The sequence below is a fragment of the Pectinophora gossypiella genome, chromosome 28, assembly GCF_024362695.1.
Source record: "Pectinophora gossypiella chromosome 28, ilPecGoss1.1, whole genome shotgun sequence".
Lineage (NCBI taxonomy): Eukaryota > Metazoa > Arthropoda > Insecta > Lepidoptera > Gelechiidae > Pectinophora > Pectinophora gossypiella.
Genome location: NC_065431.1, coordinates 6702034 through 6721824, shown reverse-complemented (window position 1 = coordinate 6721824; position 19791 = coordinate 6702034). Strand labels below are relative to the sequence as shown.

At 38.9% G+C, this 19791-nt stretch overlaps 1 protein-coding gene and 1 non-coding gene across 6 annotated transcripts in view; one reads left to right on the top strand and one right to left on the bottom strand.

Moving 5' to 3' along the window:
• LOC126379202 (fasciclin-3) overlaps positions 1–19791 on the bottom strand; it is a 209217-nt gene that overhangs the window by 16287 nt on the left and 173139 nt on the right. For all 5 annotated transcript variants that reach the window (XM_050027888.1, XM_050027889.1, XM_050027890.1 and 2 more), the window contains exons 3-10: positions 7338–7434; positions 6598–6679; positions 5952–6075; positions 5274–5396; positions 4563–4754; positions 3903–4102; positions 3620–3761; positions 954–1067 (exon numbers count right to left, since the gene is read on the bottom strand). In XM_050027888.1, coding sequence (XP_049883845.1) covers positions 954–1067; positions 3620–3761; positions 3903–4102; positions 4563–4754; positions 5274–5396; positions 5952–6075; positions 6598–6679; positions 7338–7434 — 1074 coding nt within the window. The remainder of the gene's footprint in view (positions 1–953; positions 1068–3619; positions 3762–3902; positions 4103–4562; positions 4755–5273; positions 5397–5951; positions 6076–6597; positions 6680–7337; positions 7435–19791) is intronic.
• Positions 8859–8930, top strand: Trnav-cac (transfer RNA valine (anticodon CAC)). Its single transcript has one exon. It is a non-coding gene; the product is annotated as a tRNA-Val (tRNA).

Sequence of the window (19791 nt, the reverse complement as noted above, 5' to 3'; positions counted from 1 at the left end):
GAGTAAAAAATATATATATCTTCTTTTATTTTACATCGGGAGCATTATTGGCATGCCTAAAATATTTTTAAAAGGTAGAAAAGCGTATATTAAAGCATTTCTCGATCATAATGCAGGGAATAATTATGTATATTCTAATGTTAAATTATCGACAAAAATTAATTAAATAAGAAAAAATAGAAATTATCAGCAGTGATTGTAAAAATGATAGTATTTAGTCGATAATTTACACATTTTCGTATTTTTTTTAAATATAACATGGATATGTGGTAACTGTATTTTGAACATCTATACAGGGTGTCCGTGACATCGTAACGAATACTGAGGGAGATGATTCAGACCATGATTCTGATAGGAATTTCCTGCCGGAAAATTCATGAAAATTTTAGTGTTTTTTTTAGTTAATTTCAGTTCCATACAGCGGAAAATTCCACTTGATATCAACTCACAATCATGGTCTGAATCATCCCTCAAAGTTTTTGTTACGGCGTCACTAATTCTCTGTATATTTTTAGCTAATAGGCAAGTTACATCAACCTCACATCCACATCACATCAAAACATAATTCTTGGAAAAAAAAATTGATTCTTGACTAGAAATATAACAATATTTATTAAGTACTTATTTTAATAGGTAGTAAATGTTAAAATATTGTTTGATCTACCGTTTCCAGATATAATAAATAGCAATAATTAAGTATATGGCTTACGCAAGGTTCAGTGAGTTACATAGTAATGATCCTAGTTCGAATCCTGGCTTAGGCTTTAAATAACTGAATTCGACTATACGAGTTTTAAATTCATGTTTGGATCATATATAATTGATATCACGTGGTTTCTCTTGTGCTCACAAGGGGCAAAGATCAAAAATCTGAAGTTATTTATATTTCTAGTCAAGTACTAAACAAAAAAAAAAGATTAAAAATGAAAGACAATAATAAAACAACGACTCACCTGCGAAGCACCACCGGTCTGTCGCCTTAGCGAATACGATCAGGAACACCCCTATGAGCAGAGCCAGCACCGCCACCACGATGCCCACTATAGCGCCGGTGTCCAACTCCACGCCTGTGGGATTATTACACTTTATTGCATATAAAAAAAAAAACATATTTTATTACAAAAACTATGAGCCCTAAACACAAAAGAAAACAAAAGATTAATAATATATTTTAAATAATAATAATTTATTTTTTTATATTTACACATTTTATTAATAAATTAATTAACTTTAAAATATGTCAAAAACAGAGTTGGTGGCCTTGCAGCTAAACAAAAAATATTGTATTGAAAAAAAGTTTTTTTATTGTTTTAACGTCGTTTCCAATTTGAAAACCTAGAAGTTAGGTAAGGAAAATGAAGAAAATTTACTTATAATTAATTTTTTTCGAGGATTAAAAAAATTCGGACGAGCAGAAAACTGATGAGGTGGCATAAAATGATATAATTAAAGTGAAATAAGTAAGTAGGTAAATATATAGGAAAGTAAAAAAAATCGTTTGCAATTTTCTATGTGATCTGTGGTGGTACCACTCGGCTGCAATTTCGTGTCAAAATAATAATAACTAAGACATATACTGCAAATGATTGTGTAATAAATAAATTAAAAAAACAATCACTTTTTTCGGTAGTACGTGTCAGCTGCCGGCGTGATATTTTTTCCGGCCAAGTAGTGAAGGCCATATTATTATGCGGCAAATCTACAATAAGTTACGTGAAAAGAAACGTGATTTTACTAAGTAAATAATACTAAAAAAAGAGATATATAAATAAAGAAGTGTGATTACCTTGTCGTAAATTATTTCATTATAAAACTAGTAAAACTATAGAGCTGATTCCAGTATACACCATTTAAGTTTAGTTTTAAGTTATACCTGTCATTTTCCTATCCGCCGAAAACGAAAGGGACGGGTAATCGACAGGCATAAAAATTATGGAACACACGTCAATTTTAGACAGCAAACAAAACCCTCCCAAATTTTAAATTGAAATTTTATATTGGCCAATAAACCGACAGAATTAAGTTGACAGCACACGTCAAACGGGTTGCATATAAGCGAGATGCCTATTTTATTCCTATTTTAAAATTAATACTTGTCAATTAGTCGTTCCTTTCCTTTTCAGCGGATAAGATAATGACGGGTATAACTTAAAACAAAATTAGGAGGTGTCAGCAGGAATCAGGGCCACTATCTACTATCTAACTAGTTTTACCATGCGCGTTCCAAATATTTTTTCTACACAAAAAAAAATACTAAGTAGCAAGTGCAAGCACTACTTTTTACTTTTACTTCCGAACATGCACTACGAGTAACGGACGGCCTACCATTAGAAGTATACGATCCAACTGCATGGAAACAAAACACACATGCCTTATTTTATATAAGTATTAACATTTATAAGGAAATCAAAAAACTTTCTAATTTCTGACACATTCCGGCTATTTTATTTATTTATTTATTTATTATTTTATTTTTTTACATAAATGTCCAAAAAAACGAAAAATATACATCTAACGACTGACAGCCATGTAGGTTTCAATTTTTTTTCAGCCCTCAGCACTCTGAATGCAAAGATATTAAGTATGAGTAAGAAATGACTGAAAACCAGCACTGGATGGCGCCATAGCATGGCTCCATCGCAGCACAAGCTGAGCCATTTCCTTTTGCCCGTTCTCGTAATATTCATAATTACATAGTTCTTATAGCAAATGTAAATTGTTACTAGCAATCAATTTATTTTATTCTTTAAAAAAAATATATTTTAGTTTGCCATCAGTCCTTAGGTGTGTAAACCATAATGATTGAGATAATCATTGTCAGCCATCTTGAAACACATAAGAACTACTTACGAATAATTAATTTGAAATTTTAGATTAAGAACATTTGTAACAAAAACCATTCTCTTAGTAACATTCATAGATAAACTAATACTACATTTTTTTTGAGCTTTCGTCACACTGCGGGCGTTATTTTAGAATATAGTGAAATGTAGATAGGACGCTATATTGCGAGCGTCACTCTCGGCGCATTTCAATACATTACCACTTCTAGCGCTGGCCCTTCATCGCGCTCGTACGTCGTCATGCCGGGAGTGTGACGAGAGTTTAAAAAAAGTTTGAAATTTTAATCAAATAACTTCAAAACGTCTGCAGGCAATTTAGGTCTCTCTTAGCATTCCTATAGTGTTTCTCTTACCATACACATCGATAACCAAAAACGATGATTTTGCTTTGCGCGCTGTTGAATATAGAATAATTTTTATAAATTGAATTTTATAGTCATTTTGTATACTAGCATAAAAAAGTACTTTTTACTAAAATTGTATTCGTATATCAGACATAAAATCTTAGGCCAGATTATGTCTGCTGGCTATCCCCAAGCCATCCCACACATTTTTTACTATAATTATAAGACCACCCAATCTATCCCTCATACCTCACCTACCATCCCTTGCTCTACCCAATCTATAATACATATAATCCCTTCTCGTATACAGTCAATCCCGACTCATCCTTCGTCATCACACTCTACCCCTTCTCATCCCACAATACCCTAGAGTCATCCCATGACTTCCCGATACATCCCATTCTATCTTTACTCATCCCCCACCCTACTTACCAGCAGGTTCATCCATGGTGCTGATCCGCACAGCGAACTCATCTCTTCCCAGCTCGTTGTGCACGCGCAGGTAGTATGACCGCTCCACGTCCTCCTTGCTCACGCGTCGTAAGATCAACGTCACGTTGTAGTAGCCGCCGCCCTGGGGACACAACAAAAGATTGAATAGGATGAGGAGTGTATGTACAGGCGTTATGCTATGTTATGTTGATGCCAGGTTTAGTGAGAACGGTCATCGACCTTAAGAGTCTATATGAAAAAATATTAACATAAGTCTACTCACTAAAGGCACGGGCTGTAGCGCCGTGACGGTGCCATCGTCGCTCTGCTGGGGCGCGATCAGCCGTTGGTCGGCTACGGTCCACTCGGCCGTCGGCGGCGGAGACGCGCGGACCGTCACGTTGAGACGACCCTCACCGCCCAGCTTCAGCCCGAAAATGGTGATCTGACTCGAGGAGTCGCCGTCCGCACGCTTCGGAGGGTCTAAGGAGGATTCATAATTAATTACACTTAATTTGAAGAAAAAAGGGTTACAGTTTATCTTAACGTTTTTCGTAGAACGACTTTATATCATTTTTTATGGAAACTTATAAATCCGTTTCAAGTAAAAGAAACGTTACATTTTATAAATCATACATGCATGGGAAAAGATGTTCTTTGTTCTTGAGTATGGAAACGAATCACTCTCCAATATTTCAGCATCAATCAATATAAAATAAACCATTTAGTGATTCGTCATTTCCGAAATGTAACAAACATGTATAACTTAAAATTTAAAGTTTCGTCATAATATCGGCGTAACGGGGCGCTAGCGAGACGCCAGCGCGGCTAGTAGTTGGCGCTTGTAGGAAAGACGTCACACCGTCACGCCGAGGCGTAAAGTGTGGCGAGTGGTTAAAAAAAAGTACTACAACGTAAAAAAACAGACAACAATTAAACTCACAGTGCACATTAAGCTGTCTCGATGCCTCCCTGGGCTTGTCCAAGGCCTCGTGTTCCACCATACACACGAGCCTCCGCCCCGCGTCGTCGGCTCTCAGCGCGCGCGTTACGTTCTGTTTGATGGTCTGGAGGTCGGAGCCGGGCTCCTGTTCCACGACGGCTTGGTGCACGCCCACTAGGAGGGGCTCTGAGTCTGGGGGGAGAGGTTCTTTATTAGTTAAAATATTTATTTCAGACTTCTATTTTTTTTTCCTTTTTTTTAGAAGTGTGTCAGGATCGAAGCAAATGGAATTCTATAGTCTCTGCTTACCCCGGTGGGAAATAGGCGTGAGTTTATGTATGTATGTGTTCTATTTTTTACAACTATAAGTCTTAGTAAACGCCTTATAAAATATGTTAGTAACAAAACATAACATAAATACAAATTAAGCATTATGAGACATGGAGGATCTATCCTCACTCATGGACAGTGACTTGTTAGACAACAACATGGAAGCCAAGCCAATTTATTTTAACGTGACTTATTGTAGGTTTGCCTCGGCAGTAACTACTTGGCTGGACAAATGGGGAGCGCTGAGGGCTCTCACCTGGTACACAACTTTAGGGACATCGGCTCAGAGCGTCATCTGAGAGGATTATACTATTGGATTGGAAATAAGTAATCGACCTTAATAAACCGATAGCGCCAAGTGCTGAATGAAACCCTACTAACCTAAGAACCAGGTGATCCTAGCGGCGGGTCTACCGTTGGGTACGACACACTGCGCGTCGAAGGTCTCGCCTTCACGGAATATGGCCTCTTGCGGGGAGAGCAGCTGCGGCGCGTCCGGCGCTCCTGTGGGGTAGATATAAAAGCAAGGTTAGAACATATTACAATACAAAAAAAAAAATAAGTAACTGAATTGATTTTCAAGTCTTTAAATAATATCTGTATTTAGTGTATGCTTATTCACATTCCCTATAATAACCCTTTTTTTTGGTTGGATGTGTAAATGCGTATGCTCACACCCGCTCCGATTGATTGAAGGAAGGCCTGTGCCCAGCAGTGGGATTTATATAGGCTGCTCATGTGCTTATTATGTGTAAATCATAATTCATTTATAGAATAAAAAGAAACCCCATTTATTCAACGTAATTGTCATGGATTGACACTTGAACTTGAACTTGTTGAAGTTCAATTTAACATTTTTGAATCTACGTCAATCACAAGGTGTTATGGAGAAGAAATTACAAAAAACTGCAACAGCAACTAGCCGGGACACCTCCACCAGGCCGCAGTGGAGCAGCTCCATAATCTCCATACCTCCGCCAGGTGATTGAGGCGAGGCTTGTGCCGCGCAATGGGACGTGTACAGACTGTTTATATTTTGGTATAGGAGTGTATACTAACTGGCTACGAGCAGCCGCATGGTGGCGGTGAGTTCAATACTGCCGGTGCGCGGGGGCAGCACACACGTGATGTTGCCGTTCCACTCCTCCCTGATGTTGCGGATGTGGCCGCCGCACTCGCCCACCTGGAATCACAATACACTCCCCATTAGCTTGGGTGGCATACAAAAAAAAATATCTTACGGAGAAAGCAGAATCAGAATCACAATCTTAAATATTAGTTAACAATGTTTTCAATGGTCTAGCTGCAGCTAGGCCGTGACATTTGCGTTTCAGCATTAAGTATAATAATTTTTAAGTAAATTAAATACCTAAGTATGTCATGTTAATTAATGTTAAGTATGACGAATAAATATTTTTTCTTTCTTTCTTTCTCCTTCCTCTCTGTCCTTGTAGATTTCCTTCTATGATGTGTGGCATCCTTCAATATAGTTTACCTTATTTTTTTAATTTTGAAATTGTATTTTTTTTTTATGTTTTTCATGTTATTTATAAGTAGTCTTATTTTTCTTTTTTCATTCATTGTTTATTTTTTTGTATTAGTTTTTATAATGTTTTTCTCGTCATACAGCGCATTGGGTTACACTGTAATGTTGTATGTACCTTTATAAATAAATAAATAAAATTAAACAATAAGCAACACATACCTGCAGCCCCTGCCCCGCGTACATGACATTCTCGTCCTGCGTGCCCGGCAGCAGCCGGTATGGCATGGTGCCCACTGTCATCCTGCGGGACAAAGATAAGGTTCCCGGTTCAGTACATCACAATAACATCTAATGGCGTGTTCACATCTACACGTCCAGCCTCCGTGGTTGAACGTTGGGCTTACGATCCGGAGGTCCCGGGTTCGAATCCCGGTGGGGACAAATGACTTTGTGATCCCTAATTTGGTTAGGATATTACAAGCTGATCACCTGATTGTCCGAAAGTAAGACGATCCGTGCTTCGGCACGTTTAACCATTGGTCCCGGTTACTATTTACTGATGTAAGTACGTAGTCGTTGCATGAGTCATGTCAGGGGCCTTTGGCGGCTCAATAGTAACCCTGACTGTTTGGTAAACCACCTCACAACCCACACGATAGAAAAAGACGTCGTGATGCCACGTGGAGCCACGACACTATGTCAAAAATAAATTATGAAAAACAATGGTGCTGTAAGCACCATCTAAGTTTATTTTAAGTTACAGCTGTCATTTTCTTAGTCGCTGAAAAAAGAGACAGGCAATCGACTGGCATAAAATTTAACGAACACACGTTAAGTTTTAGGCAGAAATTTAAAACAACCCAGTACATATTTTACATAGGCCAATAACCAGACAGACTTAAATTGACAGCACACGTCAAACGGTAGTATAATGTTCGTCACACTGTGGGCGTACTTACCGGCACGAGTCGATGGCGTAGGGCACCTTGCATAGCACGGTGAGGTCGCTGCCCACCCTCCTAACAGCCTCGCGCGGCGTGATCTCCACTGTCTGACCTGCAAGTGGCAATGGCACCATGTTAGTACAGTATTATACTTAGGTAAATACTTTACCAACGCGTTGAAAAAATATAATTAGAATTCTATACTTAAATACCAGAAAAAAAAACATTATTTATAACGTTGTCTTATTCGTATGGTAAAAATTAGGGAATAAAATCCCGATTCGAGATCCCGCGGGATTCGAAATATCAATCCCGCGACATCCCAAAATTTCCGGGATCTCGTCTAGTTCATAAAAAAGGTAAAGTTAGGATGGTGGAAAACGATGAATACTGCTTGTTTGTGATAGTGTGGTTAATTAAAATATTTTTTTAAAGAAAACAAAATCCTTTATTCTTCAATATTACTAACTAAATAATTAAGTGTTCTTTGAGTGAGCGTAGCTCTTAAATTGATGATGATGATGAGTACTTATTGAAGAATGCCCAGAATCCTGCTGGAATCTTATTCTACGTCTTAACAGATTGGAACACACCTCACCCCTCACCCTCCCACCCTAATCGCACGTACCGATTGCTCTCAATCCCCACACTGCTATGTAGACACAAATCGCATCACTTCAAAGCATACCAGATAGGTATCCATCGGCCATACCACCGGTTAGACACCAACATCTTTAAATGTAAAATCTATTAGGACTATCTGTCTTGCTCGCACTTACGCGTTATTTTTTTTTATATATATTTTTGACTTGACTTATTGTAGATTTGCCGCAGATGGCATTAACTACTTGGCCGGACAAATAAAGAGCGCTGAAGGCTCTCACCCGGTACAACGTTTAAGATAACAGTAAAGGCGCCCAGTTGGGCGCGAATCTCGGCTCAAGGCGTCGTCTGAGAGGAAGAATATTTGAAAGAATTAATCGACCCTAGTGGGTCGATAGCGATAAGCGCTGATTGAGGGAAATCGTCGACCACGCCGGCGGGGTCGGTATCGGGGTCCTGAAGTGTTTGAGACATTTGTATGGAGTGTCCTGGGTGTGACCATGTAAGCGATCGCCATTGGTCGAAGGTCGGGCAACATCTTATATCTGATCTATTGGTCAGATGTGTCGACAGAACCCGTTAGTCTGTTATAAGGGGTCTAGAGGTCGTGTCGACGATGCAGATGACTAACAATCCTGGGAATCTAGTTAGTCGGGACAGCGGGACAGACTAGACGGGACAAAGTGACTAGTCGGGCGGAATAGTCGGTAAAGGGCTAGTTATTGGCGACGTGAAGGGAATATCTTTAATCATACCTATACGAGCACCCTGAATAGAGACATACATAAGCTCACGGCTATTTCCTGTTGGGGGTAGGCAGAGACGCTTAGAAATCAGAATCATTTATCCAACGTAATTATCATAGACAAACTTTGAAAGTTTTAACATTTTTGAATCTACGACATTTTGCAAGGTGTTATGGCTGAGGAAACGGCCTCCGTGGTCCAGTGGTTGAGCGTTGGACTCACGATCCAGAGGCCCCGGGTTCGAATCCCGGTGGGGACATATCACAAAAATCACTTTGGCTGATCACCTGATTGTTCAAAAGTAAGATGATCCGTGCTTCGGAAGGCAAATTAAGCCGTTGGTCCCAGTTACTACTCACTGTAATCGTTAAGTGAGCCATGTCAGGGGCCTTTGGCGGCTCAATAATAACCCTGACGCCAGGGTTGATGAGGTTGGTATTCCACCTCACAACCCACACCATTAGATGAAGATGGCTGAGAAGAAGAAATGACAAGAAAAAGCAACAGCAACAGATCTTTTAAATCAATGTAGGTTACATTACAAGTTATTTAATCAATTTTCATTGAGATTTTTATCTTTATATGATTAAATTACATTTCCAATCAACCCTCCGTCCCTCTAAACCTCTTGGCCTTTCGCAAACCAAACATTAAATATTTCGCATTAATTTAGGTCCAATCAAATATCATAATGAGGATCCTCCAGACCAGAGGTTCCCAAACTGTAAATTAAAAACATCCCGTAAGTAGGTACTCCAAACTATTCCAAATTGCAAACTCTCGCTACATTTCCGAATACTTCCGAAGTTGGCCGAACTTTGCCGAACTTAGCCGAAGTTCCCCGAAGTTGTCCGAAGTTGTCTGCTCTGAATATTGCCAAGTTTTTGTCTGTAATCGCTCTTTACCAAGACAAAGGGATGTTTTTATATAACAACTTGCTACTTCTTGTAAGTAGCGCTTTTAATCACCATCACTAGCCCATTAACGTCCCCACTGCTGGGGCACGGGCTTCCCTATGGATGGATAGGGAGATCGGGCCTTAAACCATCACGCGGGCCCAGTGCGGATTGATGGTTATTAACGACTGCTAATGCAGCCGGGACCAACGGCTTAACGTGCCTTCTGAAGCACGGAGGAGCTCGAGATGAAAACTTTTTTTTTGTGGCCACCCATCCTATGACCGGCCTTCGCGAAAGTTGCTTAATTTTAACAATCGCAGACCGAGCGCGTTTACCGCTGCGCCACCGACCTCCTCGCGCTTTTAAAGTTCTAATTTATTATGTAAGTACGTTGAAAGGACCAGCGGTGGAGCAGCGTGGTGGAGTATGCTCTGCACATGCTCTGATTGAATCAGAATCATTTACTCAACGTAATAATTGGGTCGTGTACGAGTACTAATTTAAAAACTAAATAAAAAATAAAAACTACTTAATAACTAAATCTCACCTGAAATAGAGAAACAAGATTTGAAGAAAATTATTTTCACATTCAGAATCTATCTAGTTTTATATAACCTCTTCTAGAAAATAATAGATACATACATACATAAACTCACGCCTATTTCCCACCGGGGTAAACAGAGACTATAGAATTCCCTTTGCTTCGATCCTGACACACTTCTCTTGCTTCCTCCACATTCATCAATCGCTTCATACACGCACGCCGGTTCAGAGTAGATCGTATTGACCCTTAATCCTAATCCTAATTTTCTTCTTTTTCTTAATCTTTTTTTTTTCCTTCTAGAAAATAATATAATGAGTTTAACATTTGATCAGACAAAAAGATGGATCTCATTTACACCTCCAGATCGAGAACCCGTCGCTCTAACCACTAAACCATGGAGGAAGTGTACAAATTAGTGATGTTCCGAATATCCGTATCCGTATCCGTATCCGCGGATCTTTTTCAGGTGATTAAGTAGAATTATTAAATAAAAAACTATAAAATTCCATTCAGATTGTTTTACCACAACCAAAACAAAAGTACTACCCGCACAATGCAAGTTAAAACGTGTCCTGCCTGACGTTGCGGCGAGCGAAGACGTCAACTACCGTTTCAAGGTCGCGAGCGCCGACACCAATCGAATAATATAGAATAAGAAAATTAAGATCCGTATCCGCGGATCTTTACACTAAATATCCGTATTCAGATCCGTATCCGCGGATATACATTTTTAACGATCCGGCACATCACTAGTACAAATATATAATATCGTACATATACAGCGTGGCGAAGTCTTCAGAACAGAAAGTTGCAGGGCATCCGGATACGATCCGTTACATTCCTGTTGTATACACTCCACACATGCACTGTGGATATACAACCAGTTCGGCAGGTTCCACATTTATCATTTCATTACATAACAATTGGTATTCGATTTTCTGAGAGCCGTGGTAGCCCAGTTGGTAGAACGCTTGCCTCTTACTTTGAGGTCGCAGGTTCGAATCGATTTTGTTTTCGAATTCATGTTTGAATCATAAATGATTATCACGTGCTCAGCGGTGAAGGAAAACATCGTGAGGAAACCCACATTCCCCAGAAATGCAGTTTCGGTGGTATGTGACTGAACCTGTGGGCTGGTTTTCCCTTCGCAGGGTGGAAAGTCAGACAAGCAGTCGCTTCTGTAAAAAACCGGACCTGTCAAATCTTCAGGATAGGTAAGCGGACCCTGTGAAAAACGGGATAATACTAGGGGGATGATGATGAGTTATTCTATTTTCTCCGCATAAAAATATCATCATCATTCATTTAAGAGCACCTTCGTGTCGGTGGTGTAGCATTCTCCATTCTTGTCTATCAAAGGCCAACTCTTTGACATCCTTATAAGAATACTGTTGCTACATATTTTATAAAAGTATATTTGATTTGCTTATAAGCTAAGTAAAATATATTTTTGAATACCTAAGTAATTTAATTATGTACCCGCGCAATGAAAGAATAGGTAATTATCACATAGTAGTTTGACAAATAAAAAGCAAAAAAATAATTAAGAAAATTAAAACCAAACCAAGATTGGGTTCATTCTATATAAATATTTTATTTTAATATAATATATGTTTTGTTTTTTTTATAAGGCCGCCTGTTGTACTACTTATCTAATTATAATAAATAAATAATAAATAGATTTATTTATAAAATTGATTTGTACAATTTAGGTTTACAATTTGGGTTTACACATGATTGCACAAATTAATTGTTAAACCCTGAGTCCCAAACTAAGCTTAAGCCTGTATCTTGGAATTATAATGATGTATTTAATATTTGTTTTAAGTGTAATTGCAATTTTTTTGTTTTGTAGTGTTGTCAAAATGTTTGTCAAAAAACGTTTTTGAATATTTTAGTTTTGGAACGCCGCCTTGTGCAGTCTCCCATTATAACCTAACAGTGCCAAGCTACATCACTGCTAGTATATCCTACATCTAGCCAGAACACAAAGAGCGGATATTAATTCTTCCTCTCTGTAGTTCTCTCAGTAAACAGAGCCTTCCGCAGTTCAACTTTGAAGCTCGCAGAGTTTTTTGCAAGTAATTACATTGACTGGGGCGTAGCTAGGACGGGTGACTGGGTGACACCCTGTAGTCTAGATCCACGAGCCGGGAATCGATCCCGCGACACCGCGATGTAAGTTTTTATATAACTTGACTTATTTTTATAATTAAAATAAGTACGTAGTCGTTACATGAGCCATGTCAGGGGCCTTTGTCGGCTCAATAGTAACCCTGACACCAGGGTTGATAAGGTTGGTAGTCCACCTCACAACCCACATGAGAGAAGAGAATAAGCGATTAAGTTTTTTTCTCAGGTGTCACCCAAAAACGGGTGACACCCAGTGCTGTGTGGTAGCTGGCAGGGTGTTAGTGGTACTCGCGTTTCAATAGTCCAAAGTTCTATCTCTTCAGTGCTAATAAGTGTTTGTTAACTTACGAGAAGAGTTTAAGAATCTAAAGAACTGGAGTCTTAAGAATCTTATTACAAAAAAAAGACACTGTTGTCCTGACCAAACAAAGGACAGCTTCACAGAGATTTAGGCAATGTCCAAATTGGGAATCGAACACAGACCTCCAGATCGTGAGCCTAACGCTCTAATCACTAGACCACGGAGGCTGTTTAAGATATACAGGGTGTAATTGACATCGTAACGAAAACTTTCGAGGGATGATTCAGACCATGATTCTGAGTTGATATCAAGTGGAATTTTCCGTCGCAAAAGTATGGAACTTCAAAAAAAAATATATTAATTTTGCGACGGAAAATTCCACTTGATATCAACTCAGAATCATGGTCTGAATCATCCCCCTCAGTATTCGTTACGATGTCACTAACACTACATATGTATGTATATACATACCCACCGGGGTAAGCAGAGACTATAAAATTCCATTTGCTTCGATTCTGACATTCTTCTCTCTTCTATTCGATTATTAATATGGTATTGACTTAAGGCGACATCTCAATCCTATATACATTGTATTTTTATTGTAAGTATTTATTTTTTATTTAATTTTTTTGACATTGTCAATTATCATACTCCGCGTGCGCTGCAATCATCTCGTATACTACTTACTTTATCATACGGTTTCTCGAATCCTTATGTTAAATTGGGGACAATTGGACGATGAAGACATTGGAAAGGTTTCCTTAGATGGAAACCATATATTTACATATATTTCTTTGGAATAATGGATTGAAGGGTTCGGTGAAAGATATATAAAAGGCCGTATCGAAGCAACTCATCTAAGAAAGCAATATTGCAATTTGACATTTGCGCGTATAAAAATAAATGCGCAATGCAAACAAATGTCAAACAGCAATATTGCTTTCTTAGGTGAATTGCTTCGATTTTTTGACAATTGCTAACCCCAATACCCGTAATTACATAAAACTATCAGAAAATAAGGAAAAAAGTACCAATGTTCAAACCTTCATTTTAAAAAATCGGGCAACTGTCTCGATTTGATTTTTTTATCCAAGTCATGGCAAAACACGCACAAAATAGAGTATAAGTCGTTACAAGACGGGATCTGTGCCCTACTTGGAGAACCAGCGAAACATAGGTGGCGCTCCATAGTAAAAAAACACATTTTTCGTTATAACTTTCTGAGTTTTTGTTTAATCAAAAAAGCTTCAGTAGTAATGTTGATTCTGTTGATAATCTTTACCGAATGGCATCGGTAAAAACTTCAAAATCTCTAAGGTCCTTTTTTCAAAATCCTGCCCACTGTGCGGCGGGGTCTACATCGGGGATGAACGATAAAAGCAATGTATATTTTTTATTTGAAAACACTCAAATAATGTTATATTAACACCTGAAATAACTTTATTAAAAGTAGATAAATCCATTTAAAGCTAAACGGATTTTATTACTAAAATCTCATTTGGCTCAACAAACACCGCATTCATTGTATTCACGATTCTTTTATCAGTTTTGGCACGAAATTAAAAAAAAAGAAACAACTACTAACTCGCCTCTTGGCGGGAAAAAGTTGCAAAAAACAAGATGGCTGCCGTATGTTATGAACATGATCCACTAATTATAACCTATGAGAGTTTATGCCGCGGTTTCACAGATAAAACTATGGCGCGGTTTGTATAAATCCCGACTAATAAAATAAAAAAAAAAAATATAAAATAAAAAAAAAATAATAAATAATATACTATAAAAAGCAACATACGAGTATAATGTAATAATATTATCGTATATTATAAAATGTATTACAGGAAAGCTGGTGAAGTGTGGGTACTTAGTTCATCTTGCAATTGTACCTGACTACCTCTTTGGTATTATATTCGTCAGCTTACGCTTCGATTCCAAAAATACTAAATCGATTTGGATGAAATGTAAATTTTTCGAAAATGCAATTAACTTACCAACTGCAAAAAGTTTGTAAATGTTTCGACGAATTCCGATTCTGTTTTTTTTTTACATATTTCTAGGTATCAATTGGGTCGTGTACCAGGTTCAAGATAAATTATGAAATTACGATTAATACTTAAATAAAGACAGATCTAAAGGTGAAAAAAAAAACATTTTCCTTTTTCTATTAAACTTATTTATGAATTTTAATCAAGAAAAACGTAATAATAAATCCGACATTTTATCACGTTTTTTTCTATGACGTCACAGTGTACTTTTTCATACAAACTCCGTAGTAATTTTGCGTTTTGACGTTTAGTAAAAAGTAACTGATTTGACTAGTTGGAAACTTTTAGTAATTTTTAGTAATCAGAATTTCATAATTTATCTTTGGCTTAGGAAACTACCTAAATGGCAGAGAATAGGTGAACATTATATAAAATAGTTTAAAAAAAAATACATACAGAGGGACATGGAAAGTCGTTCTCTTTTGAACACAGTTAAAAAAAGTAAAATCCGGAAATGAGTGCAACATGGCGAAACAGGCGGGAAAAAAAGAAAAAAAAAGCAATATGGCCGCCCGCCGTTACGACATGATCCACTAATTATAACTTGTGAGAGTCGCCGAGTATGTTGTTATTACAACCAGACGGTGTTGCCAACGAGGAGAAACGATAATTTATATTATTTGGGGAATTTGCGCAGGATACGATGATGGATGTCGGGAAAGGGGAGACGCCGTAATGTTACCAAAATGGAAGTTAGATAAAGAAATATGGTACATTATTATATAAAACGAGTCGCAATGTTCTTTGAAAACATATAACATAAGGTCACGACAGACAGAGTTACTTTCGCATATACAATACTGGCGACCCGCCCCGACTTCGCTCGGGTGCAATGCTGAGGAAAAAAATGAATTATTTACCTCAAAAATAACAGTATTTCTCCACTATTTAATGTATGTTATTATACATATAAACCTTCCTCTTGAATCACTCTATCTTTTTTTAAAAAACCGCATCAAAATCCGTTGCGTAGTTTAAAAGATTTAAGCGTACATAGGGATATAGGGACAGAAAAAGCGACTTTGTTTTATACTATGTAGTGATTAGTACAAATTTTCTATTTTATCACTTACAATAATGTTACTTCTTTTAAACCTCTTTCACTCGATCCTTACCTGAAAATAAAAATAATAATTATAAATTACTTTAATTAAACATAAATTTACGACAACTCAACATAAGCCACTAAGCCACTGTAGATACAAAGCCCTAAGATGGAGATGATGAACCTTATGGGGACATCAGCACATCGCCCCTCATGTTAGAAAGGATACAATACATCTGTCGGTTTTTACGACATCCCCAGGAAAATAAGCAGCATGATTCAACCCCGGGACCTCCGGATCGTGAGCCCGACGCTCAACCAGTGGACCACGGGGGTAGGCAGAGGTACATCCATCGCAAGATGAACTAAGTACCCACACCTCACCGAGCTTTCTATTAGACCAACGTGATAGGTGAGCCGTATCGCCGTCTATAATGGCCGAGACAACTGTGTTATTGGAAATGTTCGTTAATAGGGTTGACAACCTGCAGCCACTTTTGATACAAAGTCCTAAGATGAATGTGATGAAGCTTATGGTGACAAAATAGACTTGTTAAAAAGGACATTGTCCCTCTTGTCGGTTTATGGTGTGATACGTGATGACACATAGAATGATACATGGTGACGCCATAGTGCGACACAAGGTGACGCACGGGGTGACACCGAGTGATACATAGTGAGTCCATAGTGCGACACAAGGTGACGCACGGCATAATACGTGGTGACAGATAAAGTGATATATGGTGACTATGGTGTGATACGTGGGGATACATAAAGTGATATATGGTGACTCTATGGTGTGATACGTGGTCACACATAGAGTGATACGTGGGGATACATAGTGAGTCCATAGTGCGACACAAGGTGACGCACGGCATAATACGTGGTGACAGATAAAGTGATATATGGTGACTATGGTGTGATACGTGGGGATACATAAAGTGATATATGGTGACTCTATGGTGTGATACGTGGTGATACATAGTGAGTCCATAGTGCGACGCAAGATGACGCACGGCGTGATACGTGGTGACACATAGAGTGATACATGGTGATACATGTTTATACGACGTGCCTGGGAAGATATGTATGATATATGTGTTATGTCTGATTGTTGAAATTTAGTTCTGTGCAATAAAGTACATTTTGTTTGACTTGATTTAAAGATGAGAAGCTAAACTCGCCCTTTACTTTGTATTCGGTCCTATCTTAGTAGAATTGTTTTACCAATTCATCAATTCTAACATCCCATCTCTGCCCACCCCACAAACGCACACTCCCTCTATCGAGTGTCACTATGAAGCTACAGACGGCTCGAGCGAACAAGGGAAAGCTTTCAACTTGAGCCGATTTTCGGGCTTAACTCTACGCAGAAAGCCTCCAGCAAGCCTCTAGGCCACCAGATGACAATAATGAGAAATTGAAAATAGTTCAGCTTTACATAACAATACGTAGCATCACGCCAATATCCCCAAAGGGGTAAGCAGACGCATTACAACTTAGCTCGATAATGAAGCAAGGGATAACAAATTAAAACGGTGATAAGTGCAATTAATGAATTTTTAATCAGGCAGAGTTTCGCCTAATAGAATGGTTGGTATGAAAAAGCGTAAGAAAATGAGCTTGCAGGCGTTTATAAAGGCTCGTCACCAAACCTCCACCCGTTTGCAATATGTCTGACTCGCAGTATTACTAAAGAGGAATAGCTGAATTGTGATAGGACAGGCTATATTAATTAAAACACATAATAACGGGTTCTTACCACGTTTAAATCAGGGATAATTATGAGATTCCCGATATTTCGACACTGTTGCAAGTGCCACGGGTCTACCTACTCCACTCCAATCTCATCAGTCATCCCGTGATCATGGCACTTGCAACAGTGTCGAAATATCGGGAGTCTCATATCCCTGATTTAAACGCGGTAAGAACCCGTTATTATGTGTTTTAATTATGATAATAACCGCGTAAACCTAAAACAATGTATAGGCTATATTAATTAAGGTATCTAAAATCCAATCATGAATTCAAACTCATTCAGATGTTTAAAGCCCGACCCGGGATTCAAACCAGGGACACAACAACTGCGCGAAGACACGTCACAATATTAAATTAACCAATCTAAGTTTAACTCCAACTTTTCCAATTGAGAGGGAAAACCCTCTCAATAACAGCCCTCCGAGAGGGTCGAGTGACAATTATTTTACAAATTATTATTATCATAGTTATTGGAATGGACCTAACGTAATTAACAATTCTCTCTATTAGGGATATATACTCTATTTTAGGGATGTACCATACACCGACAAGAGCGTGGATCCGGAGGTCCCGGGTTCGAATCCCGGTGGGGACACATCACAAAAATCACTTTGTGATCCCTACTTTGCATAGAACATTACAGGCTGATCACCTGATTGTCCGAAAGTACGCAAAGTAAGCACGTTAAGCCGTTGGTCCCGGTTACTACTTACTGATGTAAATAAGTAGTCGTTACCATGAGCCATGTCAGGGGCCTCTGGCGGCTCAAAGGTAACCCTGACACCAGGGGTGATGAAGTTGGTATTCCACCTCACAACCCACACGATAGAAGAACTCTGGCCTTGACAGCACCCGGGTTATATGCATTCGGAAATAGAGAAGACGGCAAAAAAAATCCACTCCCTAATAGTAACTACTCACGTTTTGAGTCACTACCGGGTGAGAGCCTTCAGCGCTCCCCATTTGTCCGGCCAAGTAGTTAATGCCATCTGCGGCAAATCTACATTAACTCACGTCAAAAAAAAAGAAGAATCACTACCGGCTATCATAATAATAACAAATAGTATCTACCACCATTTGAAACACGATCCATCCCCTTTAATACAATTATTGACGCCCGCCCTTGGAGGGTGCGCAGGCAATCACTTTAGCGGTCCTGTCTTGTTAGTATTATGGACATGTTAATAGTTCATCGTGGGATGTACCTCTGTCTAGCCCAATTGGGATTAAAGTCGCGAGCTAAACTTGAGAATTATTAATAACACAGGGGCATGTCAGTACTATTCACAGGCGGAGGACAGGAGTCCTAGTACAGCTTTGTAATAGACTACTCTGGGCGCCATCCCACTCGCGTCAGACAGAGTACTGCGGGGCGGAAGGCGAGAGGGAAACCACTGCCCTATTTCTCCTTAAAAAACTAGCATGGAGAATGCTACACCGACAAGAGCGTGGCTCTTAAATTAGTGATGATAACGTACACATGAGGACACACGAGGAGCTCGGTGGCGCAGCGGTTAACGCGCTCGGTCTGTGATTGTTAAAGTTAAGCAACTTTCGCAAAGGCCGGTCATAGGATGGGTAACCACAAAAAAAAAGTTTTCATCTCGAGCTCCTCCGTGCTTCAGAAGGCACGTTAAGCCGTTGGTCCCGGCTGCATTAGCAGTCGTTAATAACCACCAATCCGCACTGGGCCCGCGTGGTGGTTTAAGGCCCGATCTCCCTATACATCCATAGGGAAGGCCCGTGCCCCAGCAGTGGGGACGTTAATGGGCTGATGATGATGATGAACGTACACATACATAAACTCACGCCTATTTCCCACCGGGGTAAGCAGAGACTATGGGTATCCGTTTGCTTCGATCCTGACACACATTCTTGCTTCTTCCACATTCATCTAGGTATAGTTCAGTATTTCTTACTCGTACTAAATAATATACTTTGTTGAGCACACCACACATAATACAGAAACAAGCAATAATTAAGACAGGCACAACAGGCGACTTTATTGCTAAAGCAGCAACTTCTTCCAGACAACCTTTGCGCTTTGGGTACAGGAAAAATTTGATGTATAAAATAACCTACCATATCTACTTAATAAAACCCACAATTTCCAAACGATGTAACTCAAACTAAATCTATGCACCCTCTCAGAATAAACCACAAAATATTAGACTTACAAAATATTCATATCTTCAAAGACTCCAATATCCTTTTACAACGTCCGCTGCTCGTTACAGGGTGCGCAGATTTTATTAGAGACTATACAGGGTGCTCTATTAGCAATCAGAGGGGCCTGGGCATGAATATGTTATGAGGGGCCGGTAGGGTTCCGTGGGTTAAACGAGAAACCCCTTTGAGACGTATTGGATATTTCGATTCCTTTGTCAATATTTTT